At 37.4% G+C, this 18,195-nt stretch overlaps 1 protein-coding gene across 2 annotated transcripts; it reads left to right on the plus strand.

The window, feature by feature from the left end:
* The first annotated feature begins 1,931 nt into the window (after positions 1–1,931).
* Positions 1,932–16,706, plus strand: LOC110064613 (ribosomal protein S6 kinase alpha-2-like). 2 transcript variants are annotated; one of them, XM_020771682.2, is made up of 25 exons: positions 2,941–3,118; positions 3,214–3,252; positions 3,361–3,486; positions 3,727–3,808; positions 4,232–4,312; positions 4,835–4,914; positions 5,023–5,129; positions 6,063–6,100; positions 6,650–6,729; positions 8,760–8,819; positions 8,933–9,003; positions 9,206–9,294; positions 9,700–9,764; positions 10,200–10,302; positions 10,738–10,817; positions 10,963–11,019; positions 11,203–11,265; positions 11,848–11,922; positions 12,248–12,289; positions 12,676–12,723; positions 13,291–13,449; positions 13,785–14,023; positions 14,429–14,546; positions 14,843–14,899; positions 15,308–16,706. In XM_020771682.2, the coding sequence occupies exons 1-25, from the start codon at positions 3,059–3,061 to the stop codon at positions 15,503–15,505; spliced, it is 2,217 nt and encodes a 738-aa protein (XP_020627341.1). In that variant the 5' UTR covers positions 2,941–3,058; the 3' UTR covers positions 15,506–16,706. The 2 variants fall into 2 exon arrangements, with proteins under 2 accessions (XP_020627340.2, XP_020627341.1); XM_020771681.2 differs by lacking the exons at positions 2,941–3,118; positions 3,214–3,252 and adding an exon at positions 1,932–2,109.
* Positions 16,707–18,195: the final 1,489 nt, after the last annotated feature.

An 18,195-nucleotide genomic window follows, 5' to 3' on the forward strand; every position in this document is an offset into this window, starting at 1 on the left:
GAGAGTGAAAAAAAAAAAAAAAAATTCCGCGGAGTTTACTTGCGTTTTTTTCTATTCGCCTATCTTCATTAGGCTACCAAACTTTCCGAAAGTTGAGTCCAATCCAAGAAGTCGAGTCTACCATTGTTATTTTCTCTAGTGAGGAAAAGTGAGAGTAAATGTCTCGTTTGTGCTTTTAGTTCTTTTAGTTCTTTTAGTTCTTTTAGAACTGAGAAGAAGAAGAAGAAGAAGAAGAAGAAGAAGAAGAAGAAGAAGAAGAAGAAGAAGAAGAAGAAGAAGAAGAAGAAAGGACTTTAACAGTTTTCAGAGAGGAAATCTCTGAAAACCTTCATACATTGCTCGAAATTTGCTAAAAGGGTGGAGTTAAGTCTCTTGCAGTTTCAACAATAGACGAATTCAAGTATTCGAATATTCGAGGCTGCACTGCAAAATAGAAAAAATAGTAAATATCAGTTATTTGTCTCCGGAATTGAAAGTACTGATTTTCACCCTCTAGACCGTGAGTTTTTGGATGGCTGTGTTTGGTAGAGTTTAACGTCAGCTCTGCCGCAACAACAACAACAACAATAACGACAACAACAACGACAAAAACAACAACAACAACAGCAGCAACCACTACAGCAGCAGCATTAAAGTGAACATACATTAACCTATCTTTTTATTTAGATACTGAAATTCGATTCAGTGAATCTTTGCTATTATAAAGTAAAGGATATTCTCTTGGTATAGACAAAGAAGGTACATCAAGTATCTAAAGTATCATTTCCGTTGACTGGCGCCAATCACTCTGTCTGAAGCAAACGGAAACGTCGGAAAGTCATCCTCTTCAACAAAATTTAATCTTTTGAATTCTGAACGCCAATATTTAGACAATAATCCTGCGAAAAAATCCGAGTAATGTGACGTATTTAACCGCGCACTTTATTTGCCGGGTGATGAACTTATTCTTCTTTCCGCGCGCAGGAAAAACGGCCTGTCACGAGTTTACGGCAAGCTTAATGAGTTTCCTTCCAGCTATTTACGCTTTTTTAGGCAAACAGCGTCATACCTGTTTAAAGCAACAACAGATCTCTATTTTATCGTTGACAATGGTTTCACCTGTAGACTTTCACTTCCCGTTTTCTCTAGATTAGATGAAGGATAGATAAATCTCTCGCAGCTTGTTATTAGAGACGAAATACGATCTGCTCTCGCGACATAATCTCTCGTGTGATCTCCATGCAAGTGAAGAATTTAGTGGGCACCGTTTTTAACACCCCCTTAAATAACGGTATATAAAATTTAATATTTCAATGGCGCTTTCACAATACGGTATTCTCGTGACCAGTGGACTCATCATCCACACAGCTTTCATTGCATGGATTGTTCTACGATAATAAATTCTGTGAGGGATTTCAACCTAACCCGAGACTATCTCAGTGGCGGTTTATCTATTTTTGTTCATTGTCATGCGTGATTCACTTAATAACGCGAGATGTGTTTTTAAAAGCTTAAGCTTTCTTAGAACTCCACATCTATGAGAAAAGTATCGGAAGTTACCTACTTTTATGTGTGAATGTGAAAAACACCTTTCAATTTCCTTTTAGAAAACATGTGGGGAATGCTGAAAAGTTTTTGTTTTGGGTACCAATGTTATAAATGCTGTCAAGTCTATAAATAGACCAGACCGGTATAAGAGTTGTAGCTTAGGGAACAGCGCTTTACGAATTCAGCTGTAGTGATGCTGTTTATGCGAGAAATAGATATATTTACTACAATTTGGCGTATTTTCAGTGGATAAATTCTATAGCGCGGAAACCACAAAATAAACTTGAGCGCCCATAAAAGGCGTTTGGCTTTGACGCAATGACGTCATATGAAAAGGACAAACGAAAGTTCCGGAAGTGTCGAGATGTCCCTTATGCAAATTTACTGTGTGACATTAGGCAACGAATAAACATTCAACGATACTCTTCCCTACGTGCTTCAACATCACACAGTCATATTGGACTGCTCTTTGAGTATAGATATCTTTAGAATAGAATCTGTCCTGTCTGTTCGTTGTTACATTTCATTCGTAAATTCAGACGATCAAGGACTTGGTGAAACTTACGAGAGATGGTGAATAAGGTACGCTTTTATCATAACTCCTCAATCCCATGACTCACACTTTGATGCACGACCGTCTGAGCGCTTGTTCGTCTCAGTAAGGCGATTTAATGTCGGATTATCTACAATCCTGCTTTGTGAATACGAAATTGAAACAGTATCGGCGAAGGGATGGTGAAATAAATTGAATTGGTGTTTTTGCCGGGAAAAGACATCACGAGAACTCGATTCCATTCCGTGACTCGTTGGTAAACATAGGAACAGCAGACAAGTGAAGTTCTATGTTCGGATCGACGCGAAACGATAATGCAATTTTATAGTGATGAAGCTTTCAGTTAACCGCCGAGTCGAAGACAAAACATTTTCGATAGGAACTCTTTTAAGTATCAAACTGTTTGTAAACATTTATACCTTCTGTATTTTATTTTTCGCGAATGTCTGTGGTTAAAAATGCGATTGCGTTATTTATTATAAGTATATTTAAAGATGACAGCTTTTGTTCAAAGTTTAAAATTAGTAGTGACTATAACTTTCAAAACTAAAACATCTTTTCATGTCAACAGATAGAATTTTCCTTAACTGATTTTATTTTCCCTGTAATCGAAAAGCCCGCGTTTAGTTTTATTTAGTTATTTGTGCCTACATAATTATTAAAATATTTCGTGTCGATCGTCATGGGCCGCGTTCTTGTAACTACTTTCCTGAGACACATCCTTCCCGACTGATGCTAGTGTCAGGCGATAACAAATTGTTGATTTACGTTGACTTTAGATCTTATTTTGTTCCACCTATAAGAACAGTCTCTCTGATTCGCTCCATTTCCGCTTCCGGTCAATGCATTTTTTGGCGTGGCTTAGCTAAGCCTCGTTCTGAAAGCCGTATTTCACACAACTAAACTGTGTTTTGAGAGGTAGGGTAGTGTGATCACAAGAAGACGGTTTTTGGTCGGAAAAACGCCGAGAAATTCAACATGCCTTTGGCATATTTAGCCGACCCTTGGCAGAAAATGAAAGTTCACGAGGAGATTGAGGTGATCTTTTATACACGGTGGTCGAATTTTCAATTTCGACCATTACTAGAATTTCGAAGCTCACACGGGCAAACCTAATATTCCCACTCTCTTAGGTTGCAGACGAAGAAATGACGGACGAAAATAAAAACGGAGTAAGCGTGCTTTTTACCGCCTAAAATATCAGCTTAAATAAGATTTTCTGTGTCAGTTGGGACGAATGCCGCTTTACGCAAGTTCATTGTTTTCCTTTCCGTTTGCAGCCCATCGAAGAGACGTCTTCACTAATCGATGTATCTGAAGAATTCGTAAATTCGAAGGCCTGTCTGAAAGCCGACCCGTCGCAGTTCGAATTGCTGAAAGTACTTGGGCAAGGCTCCTTTGGCAAGGTAATTTCCTCAGATTTAATGTGGACTCCTGCTGCATTAAACATTACCTGTTCAAGGTGAAATGTCCTTTGAACAAGCCGGATTTGTCAGCTATGCTGGCCATTTTACGTGTTAATCTTTATTTATCGTCGCTCCACCATTTGTTTTCAGTCATGCAGTTTGAAACTCATTCATCGTTGTGTAAACCGCCAGCATAGTGCTTTTTGCAGAGGTGACAGGCTATTAAACGTATTGTTTTAGGTATTTTTGGTGCGCAAGTTGACCGACTCTGATGCCGGGAATTTGTACGCCATGAAAGTTCTCAAGAAAGCGACTCTGAAAGGTGAGCTTCGAACGTAATTTGTTCACGTTATAACTTACTCGTATGTCGCCGTTGTTAAATCTTCTCATCTTCTGTAATGAGTGTGGTTTTTAAAAGGAAAAACAGGTTCGTTCTCTGACGAAGACCTTTTCTTTTCCAGAGTTAAAGTTTGCGTGAGAAGAAGCTGAAATGTACAATGTTTGATATTGGAAAATTATTTAGTTCGAATTTCTATCGTCTTTTTACACATATCGATCGTCGAGCGTAATCGCTGTTGGAAAAATGGAATTGCCTAGCTTGTTAACTGCCAATAAGTATTGTTTTTGAAAATCCTTTTTATTGCAATCTGATTTGCTATTCTGTATAATATCAGTAATTTCAGTTTGTTGACCTTTGTGAAGGGTTTTGAATGCCAATGTTTGTTGCTCATTTTGTCACTTACAGTTCGCGATCGCTTGAGAACTAAAAAAGAAAGAGATATCCTGGTGGATGTCCAACATCCATTCATTGTAAAACTCCATTATGGTGAGTAATTTTATTGTTTTTCTCAAAAACCAACATGCAATTCAACTTTGATTGAAGGGATTGCATGTTAAGAATATTAACTCCATTATTATCCAGATAATGATCTTAGAAAAAATAAAACTGTAGCTGAATACAAAGTTGTTGAAATGTTAATACCCGTTCTTTTTCTATGCCATGCTATTTACAGTTTACGTTTTAGGGGGTAATTTTCTCTGTGCTTTGAATGTTAAGTTTTCACCTGCTTTAGGATGGCACTAAATTGTTGTTATTTATGGTTATGTTGTAATTTACATCCATTTTCCCATGGTAGATGTATTTGAAAAAGAAAAAATATTATATCGAGAAGACATCCATACCCTTATGTTCCTGTAGGAAAAATGAAAAAAATAATGGTAAATTTCAAGATGTTCTTAAGTGGTTGGATATTCTTATCATACTTTGAAAGTGTTAAAATTGATTATTGAAATGCAAGACTTAAATTTTGAGTAATGATTGATAACACTGTGTACTCTTGTTTGCTAGCTTTTCAAACTGAAGGCAAAGTCTACTTGATCCTCGATTTTCTTAGGGGAGGAGATCTGTTCACAAGATTGTCTAAAGAGGTAAGCCAGAAATCTTGTGGCATATCAGTATCGGAAAGCTAGCTGATGTACTGTTTACATGTTCCCACAATCCAGTTTTGACACTATACATGTACCCTTTGTCAACAGATAATGTTCACAGAAGAAGATGTCAAATTTTACCTGGCTGAGCTGGCTTTAGCCCTGGATCATCTTCACAAAATAGGAATTATTTATAGAGATCTCAAACCTGAGAAGTATGTTTCAGAGCTCACTTCTGAAGATGCTTTACGATCAGTTTTATGGTCACAGTCTAACCTTGGTATAACCAACCCCTTAATAACTAAGCCTATGATAGATCAAATAACATACTTCAGAACAGTTATACCCCAAGGATAGGGAGGCACTTAACAATAGTGACTTGTCTTAAAACAGAACACACACCTCTACCAGGGTTTAAACCTAGAGTGCTTGTTCAGCAGGCTTTTGGCCAGATGGGTGTCCAGGTGTCCTGTGGATGGCCACTTTCTGCAGGAAATTATTATTTTTTTCCTATGTTGCCTTATAAATTGCTCATTTGAGCAGGCCGTATAGCACATTTTGGACGGCCACTCTTCAAATAGACCATTTTACAGTTGTCTACTCAGTGACCTGGCCTTTGAATGTCAACGAGGCTGGAGGTGACCTTGTTTTGATACAGACCTCTCTGCTTTTGTCATGTAAATGCACCTAGTTAGCATAAGAAAAACCAGTGAGGTCTGTATCAAAACAAGGTCACTGCCAGCCTCGCTGCCATTCAAAGGCCAGGTCACTGAGCAGACAACTGTAAAATGGTCTATTGCGGCTGAAAGCTTGTTGTTCGGGAGACCAATGCACTAACCATTGGACCAACCTGCTTCGCAAGGAGTCGCATGTTGGTTTTATATTGATGTTTTACTGAGTTTATAAATTCCTGATTAAACTAACTAGTGTCTTTGCGACATTATAAAAGGGCCATGCAAATACACTTCATGGTGATGTGGTGGTTTGTTTCTAGGCCGGATGCTAGTCCACTGCAGGAATACCCCCCCAGCATTGAGTTCCCCAGTTTCCAATAATATCTACCTGGCTGGATTGAGGCACTGTGAAAATAAAGTTGTTAAACCTTGCTATAAGTATTAATCTGTTTTTATTCTGTTCTTTTTATTCAGTATCCTACTTGATGCTGCTGGCCATGTTACCCTAACAGGTTGGACATCTGTCTCTTGGACATCCTATTTTAGATATTTTACTATAATATAGAAATTTATACATTCTTTTGAACCCCACTATTTCCAACTCTCAGAGAAAACTAAAAATAGTTCAAAATAGTAGGAGTTCGAAATCATCATCAGTTCTGTTTCTCCTTATGGAAAGTGGGGCAAAGAAGAGTTTTGAATTGTTGATAGTAAATGATGGAAGGGCAAATCCAATAGAAATGGTTTTTAGTTCAAAATAATGGGCTATTCAAAATAGGCAAGTTCCAGTTAGCAGGGTCCAACTGGAATTTCAGATTTCTTCTAACAAAGTTAACGAATATGGAAGTTGAAACTGAGATTTCTTTAAGAAAAAATGCAATAATATTAAGTTTATTTATCAGTTTCACTTTAACCAAAAAATGTGACCCAATAGCTTGTCTTGTAAGGCAACTTTTTCAACTAAACAAAATGGATGTCTTTTAAATATTTAACCAGAAGGAAGGAAACAGTGAACACATTTGGGGCTTTTAGTACATGACTATCGTTTGTCTTTTTTTTAGACTTTGGTCTTTCAAAGGAATCAGAATATGATCAGAAGACATATTCATTCTGTGGAACAGTAGAATACATGGCTCCTGAGGTGAGCCTTGAACTTTCCATTTTGTATTGCTTGTAGATAGTGTAGTTATCTTTTATAGTGATTATTGCTCACATAGCAACTGAGACATGCGCAGTGTGCAAAGATAATGCTACATCTGTTGGTGCACATACAGGTATATCATTAAGAAAGGGAGGTTGAAAACATTGCTCCCTCCTTTATTTCCAAGATGTACCTTTTCTGTGTGCTGTTCATGCATTTGTATATGTACTTAGGAAGTAGAAACCATCTTGTATGCTGATGTGTGGTGAATGTAAAAGTTGGAAAGTGGAAAGTGCAGGCTGTAATGAGGCTTTGTTATGTCAGATTCCAACAAATGAACTTGCATTGAAACAGCATCACATGGGAAATGAAATGATACTTGTCTTGAAATCAGTTAAAATTATTATTGATAACAAAGCTTCTAAATAGAGCTTCTAAATAAAGCTTCTAATTAAAAAAATAATAAAAATAGTGGTGTGGTGATCTTACATGTTTTTAAATTTAATGCCAAACAACAACCTGTGGGTGTATTTCACAAACAGTCCCCTGCACATCTACATGTACAAGGGTGAGGTGATTGCTCTGAAACAGATACTTCAGATACTCTGTATTGAATAGGCAAAAGGTTTTATGTCGAAAAAGGAAGTTAAATGCAATCAGTTGACACTGCTTGTTGCTTTGTCTCAGTTACTGGTTAGAAAAGGTTGCTATGTTTGTTATACATCCTTCCTTATTTTTTTATGACTGAATTACACCTGTAAATAAGGGCAGGAAAAGCAGCAGTTGTTGTTGTGGTCTATCAGGAAGTGTATATACTTAAATATCCAAGACAGTCAAAACAGGGCACATAATGATTTTTGTAGACATTGGCCACGATTTTTTATGATAAACCATTGTAGAAATTAGGGTGCAGCATAAGTTTCCTGACAGAAAGCTATAATCCCCTTAAAGTTTTGCCGCACTATTTTCAGCTATTTTTTCTGTAAATAGCTCCACAAAGGACTCCTCAGCAGCTGTTGTTTTGCCTTTTTTTGCCTGGCTAGATGAGAATATAATGCTTTGAATTAGCAATGGACTCACAGCACTCTGACAAATGAGACAAATGTACCCAGTTGTGCCTTTTAAGAATTGAAAATGTTGCTGCAAACAGTTGGCACCCATCAAACACTATGGCCTGTCAACATCACACTTACATGTGTATGTTGAGAAATATTGTTATCGGTTAATATTTTCAAATGCATGTTCAGGAAATGTTTATTAATTGTTAAGATTTTGTTGATGAATCTTTATTGTTTGAGAATTGATACTTCAGAAAAACAGTTTAACTGACTTATTAGAGTGCATGAGAAACTTCTGCTTTGCACACTGAATTTATTCAACACATGACACTTAGGTAAAATATTTATTTAATATCAAAATAGGTTAAACTGATTAAAATGCCTGAGTAATTCCTGCTCTCTATACTTATCCATTCAGCCACTAGATGAAATGCCCTCAGTGACATGCAGGCTGTTCAAAATTGTAACTTGACAAGCTCTAAATTCAGATGGGATGCATGCTTACCATCTCTAACAGCAGGGTTTGAAAAAAACTTGAATTCCAGCATGTCCTTTGGATAAGAAGCTCCCAAATTTCATTGGGCAAGTCTTAGTTTACTTTATTTGATTTAGTTGTCAGGCAATTGCCAACTAGTTAAAAAAATAGGTTAGCAAAAAAACAAAAAACAAAAACAAAGGTTAGCGAAATCTTGCTTACAATTAGCAAGTATTCGCGATATGCCAATGGCACCAAATTAAAGGCAGTAAAGTCTGCTTGTCCCAGGGGACTAGAGGACACTTTTTTGACTCCTGCTTACAACATCCTGTTGGTCTATATAAACAGGACGTGGCTGCCTTCTGTTTTCATTAATGATTTTATGTCCTGACTATGTTTGTATAACCTCATGCAAAATGATGGGGCAGCCTATTGATCCAAGTGCGCATAACATGATTAACATTTATGAAATAATGTCTTTCTGGTTGTGGTTTTAGGTGGTCAACAGAAGAGGTCACACTCAAGCGGCAGACTGGTGGTCTTATGGTGTTCTCATGGTTAGTGAACTTGCCTATAGGCCACAAATTTTAAATTATCCTGCTAGGCTTGTCACTTGCACATAAATCACTCTTATGCTCATTAACCCTGATCTTCATTTTTGTGATTTCAGTATGAGATGCTGACTGGGGCGCTGCCATTTCAAGGCAAAGATAGAAAGGATACAATGAATATGATTTTAAAGTATGTACAAAGTAATGAAGATCCAATAGATGTTTGTATTGTTTAATTATTAAGATTTCATGTAGGGGATGAAGTGCATCATTATAACATATCAGAGCTGACAAAATTAGTCTTTGATTTATAAAAGTAACAAATTTAATAGATAATTCTATTTATAAATATTAAGTAAACATATTTTCCATGTCATTCTTTCACATAACAGAGCCAAACTTGGTATGCCTCAGTTCTTATCACCAGATGCACAAAGTTTATTGAGAATGCTTTTCAAAAGAAATCCTTCAAATAGATTAGGTAAGTGTGAGAAGTCCAATACATGTACAAAGAGTGAAGGTCACACAAGGTTTTGATATGCTTTCCCAGAAAATATCATACTCTGAAGACAGCCCCAGCCCCCCCCCCCCCTCCTCTCTCCCCCCACAAAAAATTCCTATTGAATTTCCAGTTTTGGTTCAAATCATCATCATCATCCTTGTCGTAGTCGTCGTCGTCGTCGTCATCATCTTTATTTAAAAACATGGTAAATACATCAGGCAGTAACAATTTAATATAAAAGCTACAACTTATTATGAAAGACTATGTATACAGATTTCCCCCTCCCTCTTGGAATAACCCATGTTGAGATGGATATGGATTTTTTTCGTGAACTGCACACAATGCAAGAGATGTGCTTTCTGACTCCTTGGAACTTGTTTTCAGGTGTTGGTGAGAACGGAATTGAAGACATCAAAACTCAACCGTTCTTTTCGTCCATTGACTGGGAGGTATGTTTTAAAGTGTTTTGTCTGGAATGTATGTTTCAATTAATCTCTCCGGCTGCATTTCTCTGAATTCCTTGTGATTTTTAAAATATCATACAAAAAAAGACCCTGCTTGCCCACATTTCAAAACACAGAGAAGAGAGCTGAAAATATGATGTGTAGTGGAGTATTTTTGACATGTTTTTTCGACGATATGTTGGGAAAGGTGGTCAAACACTGTCTTGATTGATTGATAAATCTTCTCAATTGAAACCAAAACTAAGGAGAAAATGGAGAAATCAAATTGTTAAATCTATGTTATAAAGAACTCAGGGTTAGAACTGCAAACAAGTTATCAATGCCATGATTTCCTTTGTTTAAACTTGATGAACTGTTAATGAGTTTGAGAAATTTGGTTACTAACATATATTATTAAATAAATATTTTTGTGTTCAACAGAAATTATTTAAAAAGGAATTGAAGCCTCCTTTCAAGCCAGCTGCTGGTAGAGCGGATGATGCTTTCTATTTTGATCCTGAATTCACTTCTAAAACACCGCAAGGTATTTAAATGTGTTTGTAATAATAATTTATTTTCTCCTCAATCATATGGCAGATAATGGAAGCATGATCCATGATAAATTTTCAGACCAGTCGTCTTGAAGACAATCCTGAAGTGTTGAAACCCCTCTTTTGAAACCCTTGTTTTGTGCCAACAAATTCTACTTTTAGCACAAGAACAAATTGTATTTTCTACTAGCTGATGAACATATAAAAAAGAGTACATGTACATTATTCTTACACACAACCAAGTAAAATTAAAAGGCCACCCTTGGGGAAATGGATAGTGGCTGCTTAAAGGGGGCTGGCCACTTAATAGAGGTATAAACAATAGAAAAGCCCTCTTCAGGACTTTGATTTCTGGTCACCTTATAGGGGTGGCCATAAGTAGGGGTTCAACTGTATGTATCTTGATTGATCTTTAATGTTTTAAATAGATTCTCCAGCTGTTCCCCCAAGTGCGACTTGTCACCAACTTTTTAGAGGATTTAGTTTTGTGGATCCTGGACTTGTACAAGTGAGTTTTGAATAGCTAGGGAAAAAGTTCCTTATTTTTTTAATTTCAAATACAAATTACACTGACTGCGCTTTTCTCATTGTTTTCTTACTTGTAGGCAGACATTTTTTGACTAGTTAATACATTTATATTTTCCTTTTGACAGGAAGAGTCATCACAACTAACATCTAATGGATCAGACAAAATGGAGACAGATCATAAAGTAAGAAAGAAGGCAACCAGATAACTCTTAATTTCTTATGTAATTAATTATTATTATTAATGTTATAATAAATACTTGTGAAAGTTAGCAGCATCAGTGCATATGATCATACAGTTTATTCTAAAAGAAACTTAGTATTTATAAGTCACTAAATAATTTTGTTAACATTATTCTTATCTACAGCCGGTCCATAGTATGTTCACCATTAGAACAACGTCCATTCTTGAAGAATATGAAATTAAACAGGTGAGCCAGCACTACTGTAGACACTGTTGTACACTGTATTGTGATTGGAACATGCCATTGTGTTGATGTGAGGTGTTCCACACAATGTCATGTTATTGACTTCAGTCCCAAGAGTCCGTATTCAAGTACTGGAAGTCCGTATTCAAGCTTAGTGACCCATCATGCTGATGCTTATCTCCTTTTTCCATAGCTTGGAGTGACACCACAATTTCTGCTTCTTGTAGATGGGCTGATATTCCATCACAGGGTTAATACCCCAATCATTTTATTTGCTAGATGAAATTTATCTACTTAGGATGGATCAAGGCATGTCCTAGAGCAATATTACGACACAATAATCCTGGCTAGGTTAAAACTAGATTCTGCTGCACTTAGTTAACCACTGGGCATCCCTGGAGTGATCGACATTTAGTTTCTCCACACAGATACAAAGCAGATGATTGTTAAACAGCCAAGTGATGAGAATATACAGTTTAATCAACTGGGTTATTTTAGACATTTGATAGGACTTGAACAGCAAAGTAACTTGGTTTTCAATCTCAAGTGCAGTTCTTTTAATAATACTTCTGTTCTTCTGCTTAGGAAATTGGCAGAGGATCATACTCAGTTTGTAGGAAATGTGTTCACAAAGCATCAGGAGGCGAGTATGCAGTTAAGGTAAGAAACGTTTTACATTGATTCATTATTTTAGGTAGATACACCGAGAAAATTATTGCTAACTTGCTACCAATGATGATTTGCATGAGAACAAGGGAACCACATGTATGTTGTTGCTCTCATGGAATGGTTCCTGAGTGGCTGGAGATTTTTTGAATGTTGTGCATTTTTACTGGTGTTTTTAAGCCCAGGTTATGGCATTGGAAGGACACCACAAATATATAGGTCAAGATCTACATGTACTGTTTACAAGTGCATTTGCTGCAGTATTTATATTATATTTGACTCAATTCATTTAAAATCAAAAATTCTGACTTTTTTACAGATTGTAGATAAGAGTAAAAGAGATCCTACAGAAGAAATTGAGGTAAGAATTCCAATATTGAATAACGTTCTGGATCTGTAATATTTTCAGCTTGCAGTATCTTGTCCCACTTGTGATAGTCACACATTCTAAGAAAATGATAAGTTTTGAGAGTTTTGCAAAATCCTTTTTCATCAAATTTCTGCCACATTTTTATAATGTAATCTGTAAACATGGTTGTGAAAACGTTTATTTGCCCATGAAACATTGAACTTGTTATAATGTGTCCTTGCATCAAGATTGAATTCAATTTGCTCATGGCACTAGGTCCCAGATTCAAACCCAGGCCACATTAGTGGGAAGCAAGCTCCCTCAGTACTGTGCCAACCGTTCTCCCCTTGTTACAAAGATTGTGATAAAGTAATACTAACGTTTGTTCTTTCTTTCAGATTCTTTTACGATATGGAAGTTATCAGAATGTTATTCATCTCAGAGATGTAAGTTCAGTCTTCATGATGTGAATACTAGATGCGGCATAATCCTCTGGACTAAATAAATGTGGTAACCATGACACTAAGTAATTCAAGGTGGACGCAAAGTCAACGTGGCAGCCATTTACAAGCACATGTTTTAAAACTCTTTAATCCCAGCATGCTTTGGACAGTGACAAAACTTGCATCATTTGAGACAGTCATGTGTGACATTACTCAGATTCAGAAATCAGATGTTGTCATAGAGTCCTAAAAGAGAAGCCTATTAGGGCCAATTAGGTCATAACTCTGCTGGGCACTCAACTCTGGTTTCTGAAGCTTGAAGTGGCTGTGAGTACTGCTACTGCCCCATGGACAGGATGCTAGTCCAAATCAGGGTGTCATCAGGTTGTCCCAGTAATTTCTGCTGTTGGGTGGAGACAGGCACTGTAAGAGTAACGTTTCTTGTCCAATAACACAATTGACACAACGTTGGAGAACCCTGGGCAGGGTTTAAACCCAGAGCTCTTCATATGGAGTTCAGCTCACTAACTGGGAGGCTTGGTTATTAAAGTGAGATTTGTTTTTTGTTAGGTGTATGATGATGGCAAAAACATGTTTATGGTGATGGAGCTGATGAGGGGAGGAGAACTTTTGGACAGAATACTTAAACACAAGAGTCTATCAGAGCGAGAGGCTGCACTGATAATGTTCACACTAGTCAGCACATTCACTTTCCTCCATGAGGAAGGGGTAGGTTGAAATTTTCAATCATTTTATATTTCAGCTGATGTGTCATGAAAATCCCTCTAGCTTGAATGAAATTCCATGTTACCATTTTATTTCTGGAATTAGCAAAATTATTTGAAGATGCAAGGAAGTGCTAATACAACTGTTTACTAATGCTAAACCGTAAAAGAACAAGGATGTAGAGACTGGGGAAGACTGTGACACATTACAGAGGACGCACTGCAAAAATTTTGCAACCTGCTCCATAGTTAGGTCACAATAATTTATGGTAATTTATAGCAAATTAATTATACTGTGTACTTAATTAATTAATCCTGTGTAATTTTCTGTTATGATAGGTTGTCCACAGGGACTTGAAGCCAAGCAACATAATGTATGCGGATGACAGTGGAAGCCCTGAGTCTCTAAGAATAGTTGATTTTGGATTTGCGAAACAAATCAGAGCGACAAATGGCTTGCTAATGACGCCATGTTACACGGCTAATTTTGTGGCTCCTGAGGTGCTAAAGAAACAGGGTTATGATGCTGCTTGTGATATTTGGAGTCTGGGTGTGCTTCTTTACACCATGCTTGCAGGGTGAGTGCTAATTTATGCAGTACAGCTCATTTTTCATGTGTATGGTCACACACCTGAGTTTCATTTCATGTTATACTGTTTAATAAACAATGCCACATCAAATTGAATGGCGCATATTAGTGTTTCATCCATAGATTGGAAAGTTGCTAAAGTGCCAAACAAAGTATTTTTCAATAGCTTTCACATGAATGGTTCTACTCAGATTTAAAATTTAAGACCAGATCACTTGTCCGAGTTTTCTTTGTGAGACAGAAAGAATTTGAGTTTCCCTTTTCGAACATGTCTCATCAGTTGAACAGAACAGCACCTTAGGATAGTAGAGGCCAGATTCTTGTGCAAGAGAACACTGTCCTGTCTTTGGCAAAAATTTAAAATCACTAAATTCTTCTCATTTTTTGTTTTCAGACAAACGCCATTTGCTGTCGGCCCTGAGGATTCTGCCTCGGTTATCTTGTCGAGAATAGGCGAAGGAAAGTATTCGCTTGTCGGAGGAGCTTGGGACAGCATTTCGGACGTTGCTAAGGTAACAGTTACGTCATAAAGTTCTAGAATCAGCATCAATATTTTTCATACGTTTAGTTTTTGGGATAGAATTCAGAGTGCAATCTATTCCCCTCGTGAGTGCACCGACCTTAAAGTCCTCAATGATTACAAACAGTGTCGTTGCTCAGTTCAAGGAACTCTCTTATAGACATTTCTGGCTCAAATAGTACATTCATCTGGAAACCTTTCTTTTATATACTTTTTTAATTTAATAGCACGCTCAATCGTTGATGCTTCCCTCATCTTTTTAACAGTCCTTTGATTACTTATTTTTAGGACTTGGTTCGACAGATGCTTCATGTTAATCCAAGACTACGGCTAACAGCAAAACAGGTAAGAGGCAATTGATAAATTCCCGACATTTTGTCTGCTGTTTGGCCTTAAAGGAACTCTGTCACGGATTTTTAGCCAAATTTAGACCCAAGAAAATGGCCACCAAATTGAGTGAAATATAAAAATAACCATTCAAGACACGGAAGGAACATTTCAATCACACAACAAACACAATCGAAGGTACGAATCATGCAATGGGATGGACAGAAATTGAAGATTAAATAGACTAAACTCAGCCGTGACACAGTCCCTTAAAATCAATCGATTAGCTGGATTTGGCAACCTTTGGGAAAAATCCGGCGTCCTTTCCATTTTTAAGGTCTTTTATTGTCTCTGTCTTGCTACATGTTCATGTATAAAGGCTCTGTTTCATTGTAGTTTATGCCTACGTTTTGGGTTACGTTTTAGGTTCTTCAACACCCATGGGTTGTGAGTCGCTACCAGCTTCCCGTGCACAGACTTCACCAGGTCAGCAGCGTGTCAAGAATCAAGGAAGCAGTCAAGGCGACGTTTTCCGCTCTCTCCTCCCCCGACAACAAGCGCCTCAAACCAGTTCACGCTTCGCTGCTGGCACAGCGGAGAACGACGAAGAAGTCTCCTAAATAAAAAGACTTGACGGCCGTCCTTTTGTAGTGGAACTTTTGTACGTATTAAGGAACCTTTTTTCACAAGTTCTTGGACCATCGAGAAAAAGTTAGCCCGCAAAACCACCGTCTTCTTTGCACAACAGTCACGTGATAAACCAGTCGTGTGAAGTGTACAGGTGCAGCTTTGGAACACCGTAAGACCTTCCCGGATGTTATGACGTCAGGGTGCAGGATATGGTTATCGCCGGCCCGCTTGATGCGGATAAAATAATTGTGTTGTTCTAAAGAGTGCCTTTTACGCGATGTGGTTCAAGTTAGAAGCACAGACTGTTAAGCGTCCACAAGCTTTTATAAATAAAGCTTCTCCGGCATGCGGGCATTTCTTGAGTGGAGAAGAGGCAGTTTTGCAGGTTAAAAATTAGTGATACGAACCATTAAAAGCTCTAGTGGTGTATTATTATAAATATTTATGGTTTCATTCTTGATAAACTCACAAAACAAAGGGGGTAAAAACAAAAAAATCCATTTAAATTCATTTTGTTTTGGCGTCAGAGAATTGTACTTTATCAATGACTGCTGAATGCAGAATTAATTTTAAAAAATGTGTTACTTATATCGTGCGAGAAATTAGGAATTTTCCTATATGCGCTTTGTAACTAATTAATAGGACGTTAGCAATAGTTTCATACGCTAAAGGTTTAAAACCGGATAGCATAATTCACTCGGATAGAAAAGAGAAAATACTTCTAACTGAACTATTACCTACCCTAAATAACTAGTTTGGTAGACAGTTTAGACGCTAGTGGACAAATCACTAAAATCAAGATTTTGACATTCAGTCGTTTTTGTTAAGCATCAGTGAATATATCGTACTGTGCGTGCGGCGAATTCTAATTTGTAAAAAGAAGAAAAATTGCTTTTGCGATCAAGAAAACCTTATTTTGTTCAGTGGCAATTCTAACGTGCCAATTTGTTGATGAAAAAAAAATGATTCAAACTTTTATACTACATAAATCATACCGGCTTATTTTTCTATATTTCTGTACTGTTTTTCAGAAACTTTGTATGTATAAAGTTGGTCTTTTTTGAGTGGGGGTCGATTTGCCGGTGTTTCCTATTTTAGTTCGTGTCTTCCAACGAACAGAATAGAATTGATTAGTAACGAATGTGATAAATACGTTAAATATCATTTTGTTAATACAGTTCAGACAAATTGTGAACGTGTTTTGTATCTTCTGGTCTTGTTTGTCACAAAAGGACGTTCGCGCGCAAATGTTCTACTCGATAGATTTTCCTCAAACTTGAACTTCCACTGCGGAGAGATAATGAATTGCTTGTTTCAGAAAAATGGGGGTCACGGACTTCGTTTCAGCGATAAAGTGTGGGAAAACTAGTTTGATTTTAAAAACTGGCGCGCGTGAATCATTCCCAGCAGAGTCTCCAGGGTTTTTAGCTTAAAATATCAAAGATGAATCAACGGAGACAAACTATCGTAGTAATACTTTGTATAAGTGAATCCGTTGCGTTAATAATTCCAAATGTTGCCAACGTTTTCACAAAACTTAACTCTTCAAGAGACATTTGAAACTGCTGCAAAGATTAGCAAAGAGCTCAAAAGAACGAAATTCGATGGTGCATTTTGCCAAAAATTCAAACTTCTGATCGATAGATTTTCTTCAATTTTTCGCTAAATGCAGAAAATCGGTAGAGGAAATGATCTATCAAAAGTTAAGTAGGGGTCACCGAACGTCCAAGATCGTTAAACCCAGGCAAAGCGATGGCAATGGCCATTTGCCCTATCATTGTTCATTTTATTACTTAGTACGCGTTCGATCCATGACGTGGCGTGTGAATTTGCGTGCGCAGTAAGGATGCGCAGAAACAATTACGTGAATGTCCTTAAATAGAATTAGCTAACGCCACACCCTTGAGTTAAGGTTTTCGAATTCCCTGCTGAATTTCAATTTGACTTCATGCCCAACAGTCGGAAATTACTGTAGAACACATGTAAATTCCTTGAATTTTTTTTTTTTCAGAAAAGACTAGAGATTCCAAGGGCTATTTTGGTTTTGCAGTTCATGAATTTTCCGACTTTAAATAAGCCCGAACACAGGAGATCCCGCAGCACCAGATTCTGCCTCGTCCCCAGTCACCCGCGCGATAGTAAAAAATATAATCGTATCTATAACGAAATTCTCGATCGTGATTGGTTCTCCACGCGCCTAGTTGCCGCGTAATTGGCGCGCGATCACGTGGGTGTCCAATTACAGGTATCCAATTTGAACTTTTTGTAATTGGATACCCACGTGATTCGCACGTCAATTGCCCGCGCTTTAATGGCTTCGTTCGCAATGTTTCCTACAGTTTTCAAAACTTATGAAACGTGCTACATACGTTTTCGCTCAAAAGAAGTTCTCAAAAGACATTTTTTAATTCCGAGATTTGTTATAGATACGATTAATTAGTAATTGGACCTCGTGTCGTGCAATTCAGGGAGTAATCGGGCTCATAATTTCAAATCGGCCTCGCGCTTCGCCCTCGTTCGACTTTGAAATTACTCGCGCGATTACTTATTACTTATTCGGAAGGTCGAATCAACTAAATTAACAAACCGAATGTGGTTTTAGCGTGGTCTGTACTCTTATCGACAGCGAATACGCGTCATCACAGTGGTCAAAATGTTGTGGACTCACAACAAATTTTGACCAC

This window comes from Orbicella faveolata, unplaced genomic scaffold (genome assembly GCF_042242905.1).
Source record: "Orbicella faveolata isolate gen_17 unplaced genomic scaffold, um_ofav_v1 contig_12, whole genome shotgun sequence".
NCBI lineage: Eukaryota > Metazoa > Cnidaria > Anthozoa > Scleractinia > Merulinidae > Orbicella > Orbicella faveolata.

Coding starts and splice junctions, on each gene's coding strand:
- LOC110064613 (XM_020771682.2), top strand. CDS start 3,059: ATGCCTTTGGCATATTTAGCCGACCCTTGGCAGAAAATGAAAGTTCAC. Junction 14,024..14,428: donor CTTTACACCATGCTTGCAGG/GTGAGTGCTAAT, acceptor TTTTGTTTTCAG/ACAAACGCCATTTGCTGTCG. Junction 14,547..14,842: donor GCATTTCGGACGTTGCTAAG/GTAACAGTTACG, acceptor ACTTATTTTTAG/GACTTGGTTCGACAGATGCT.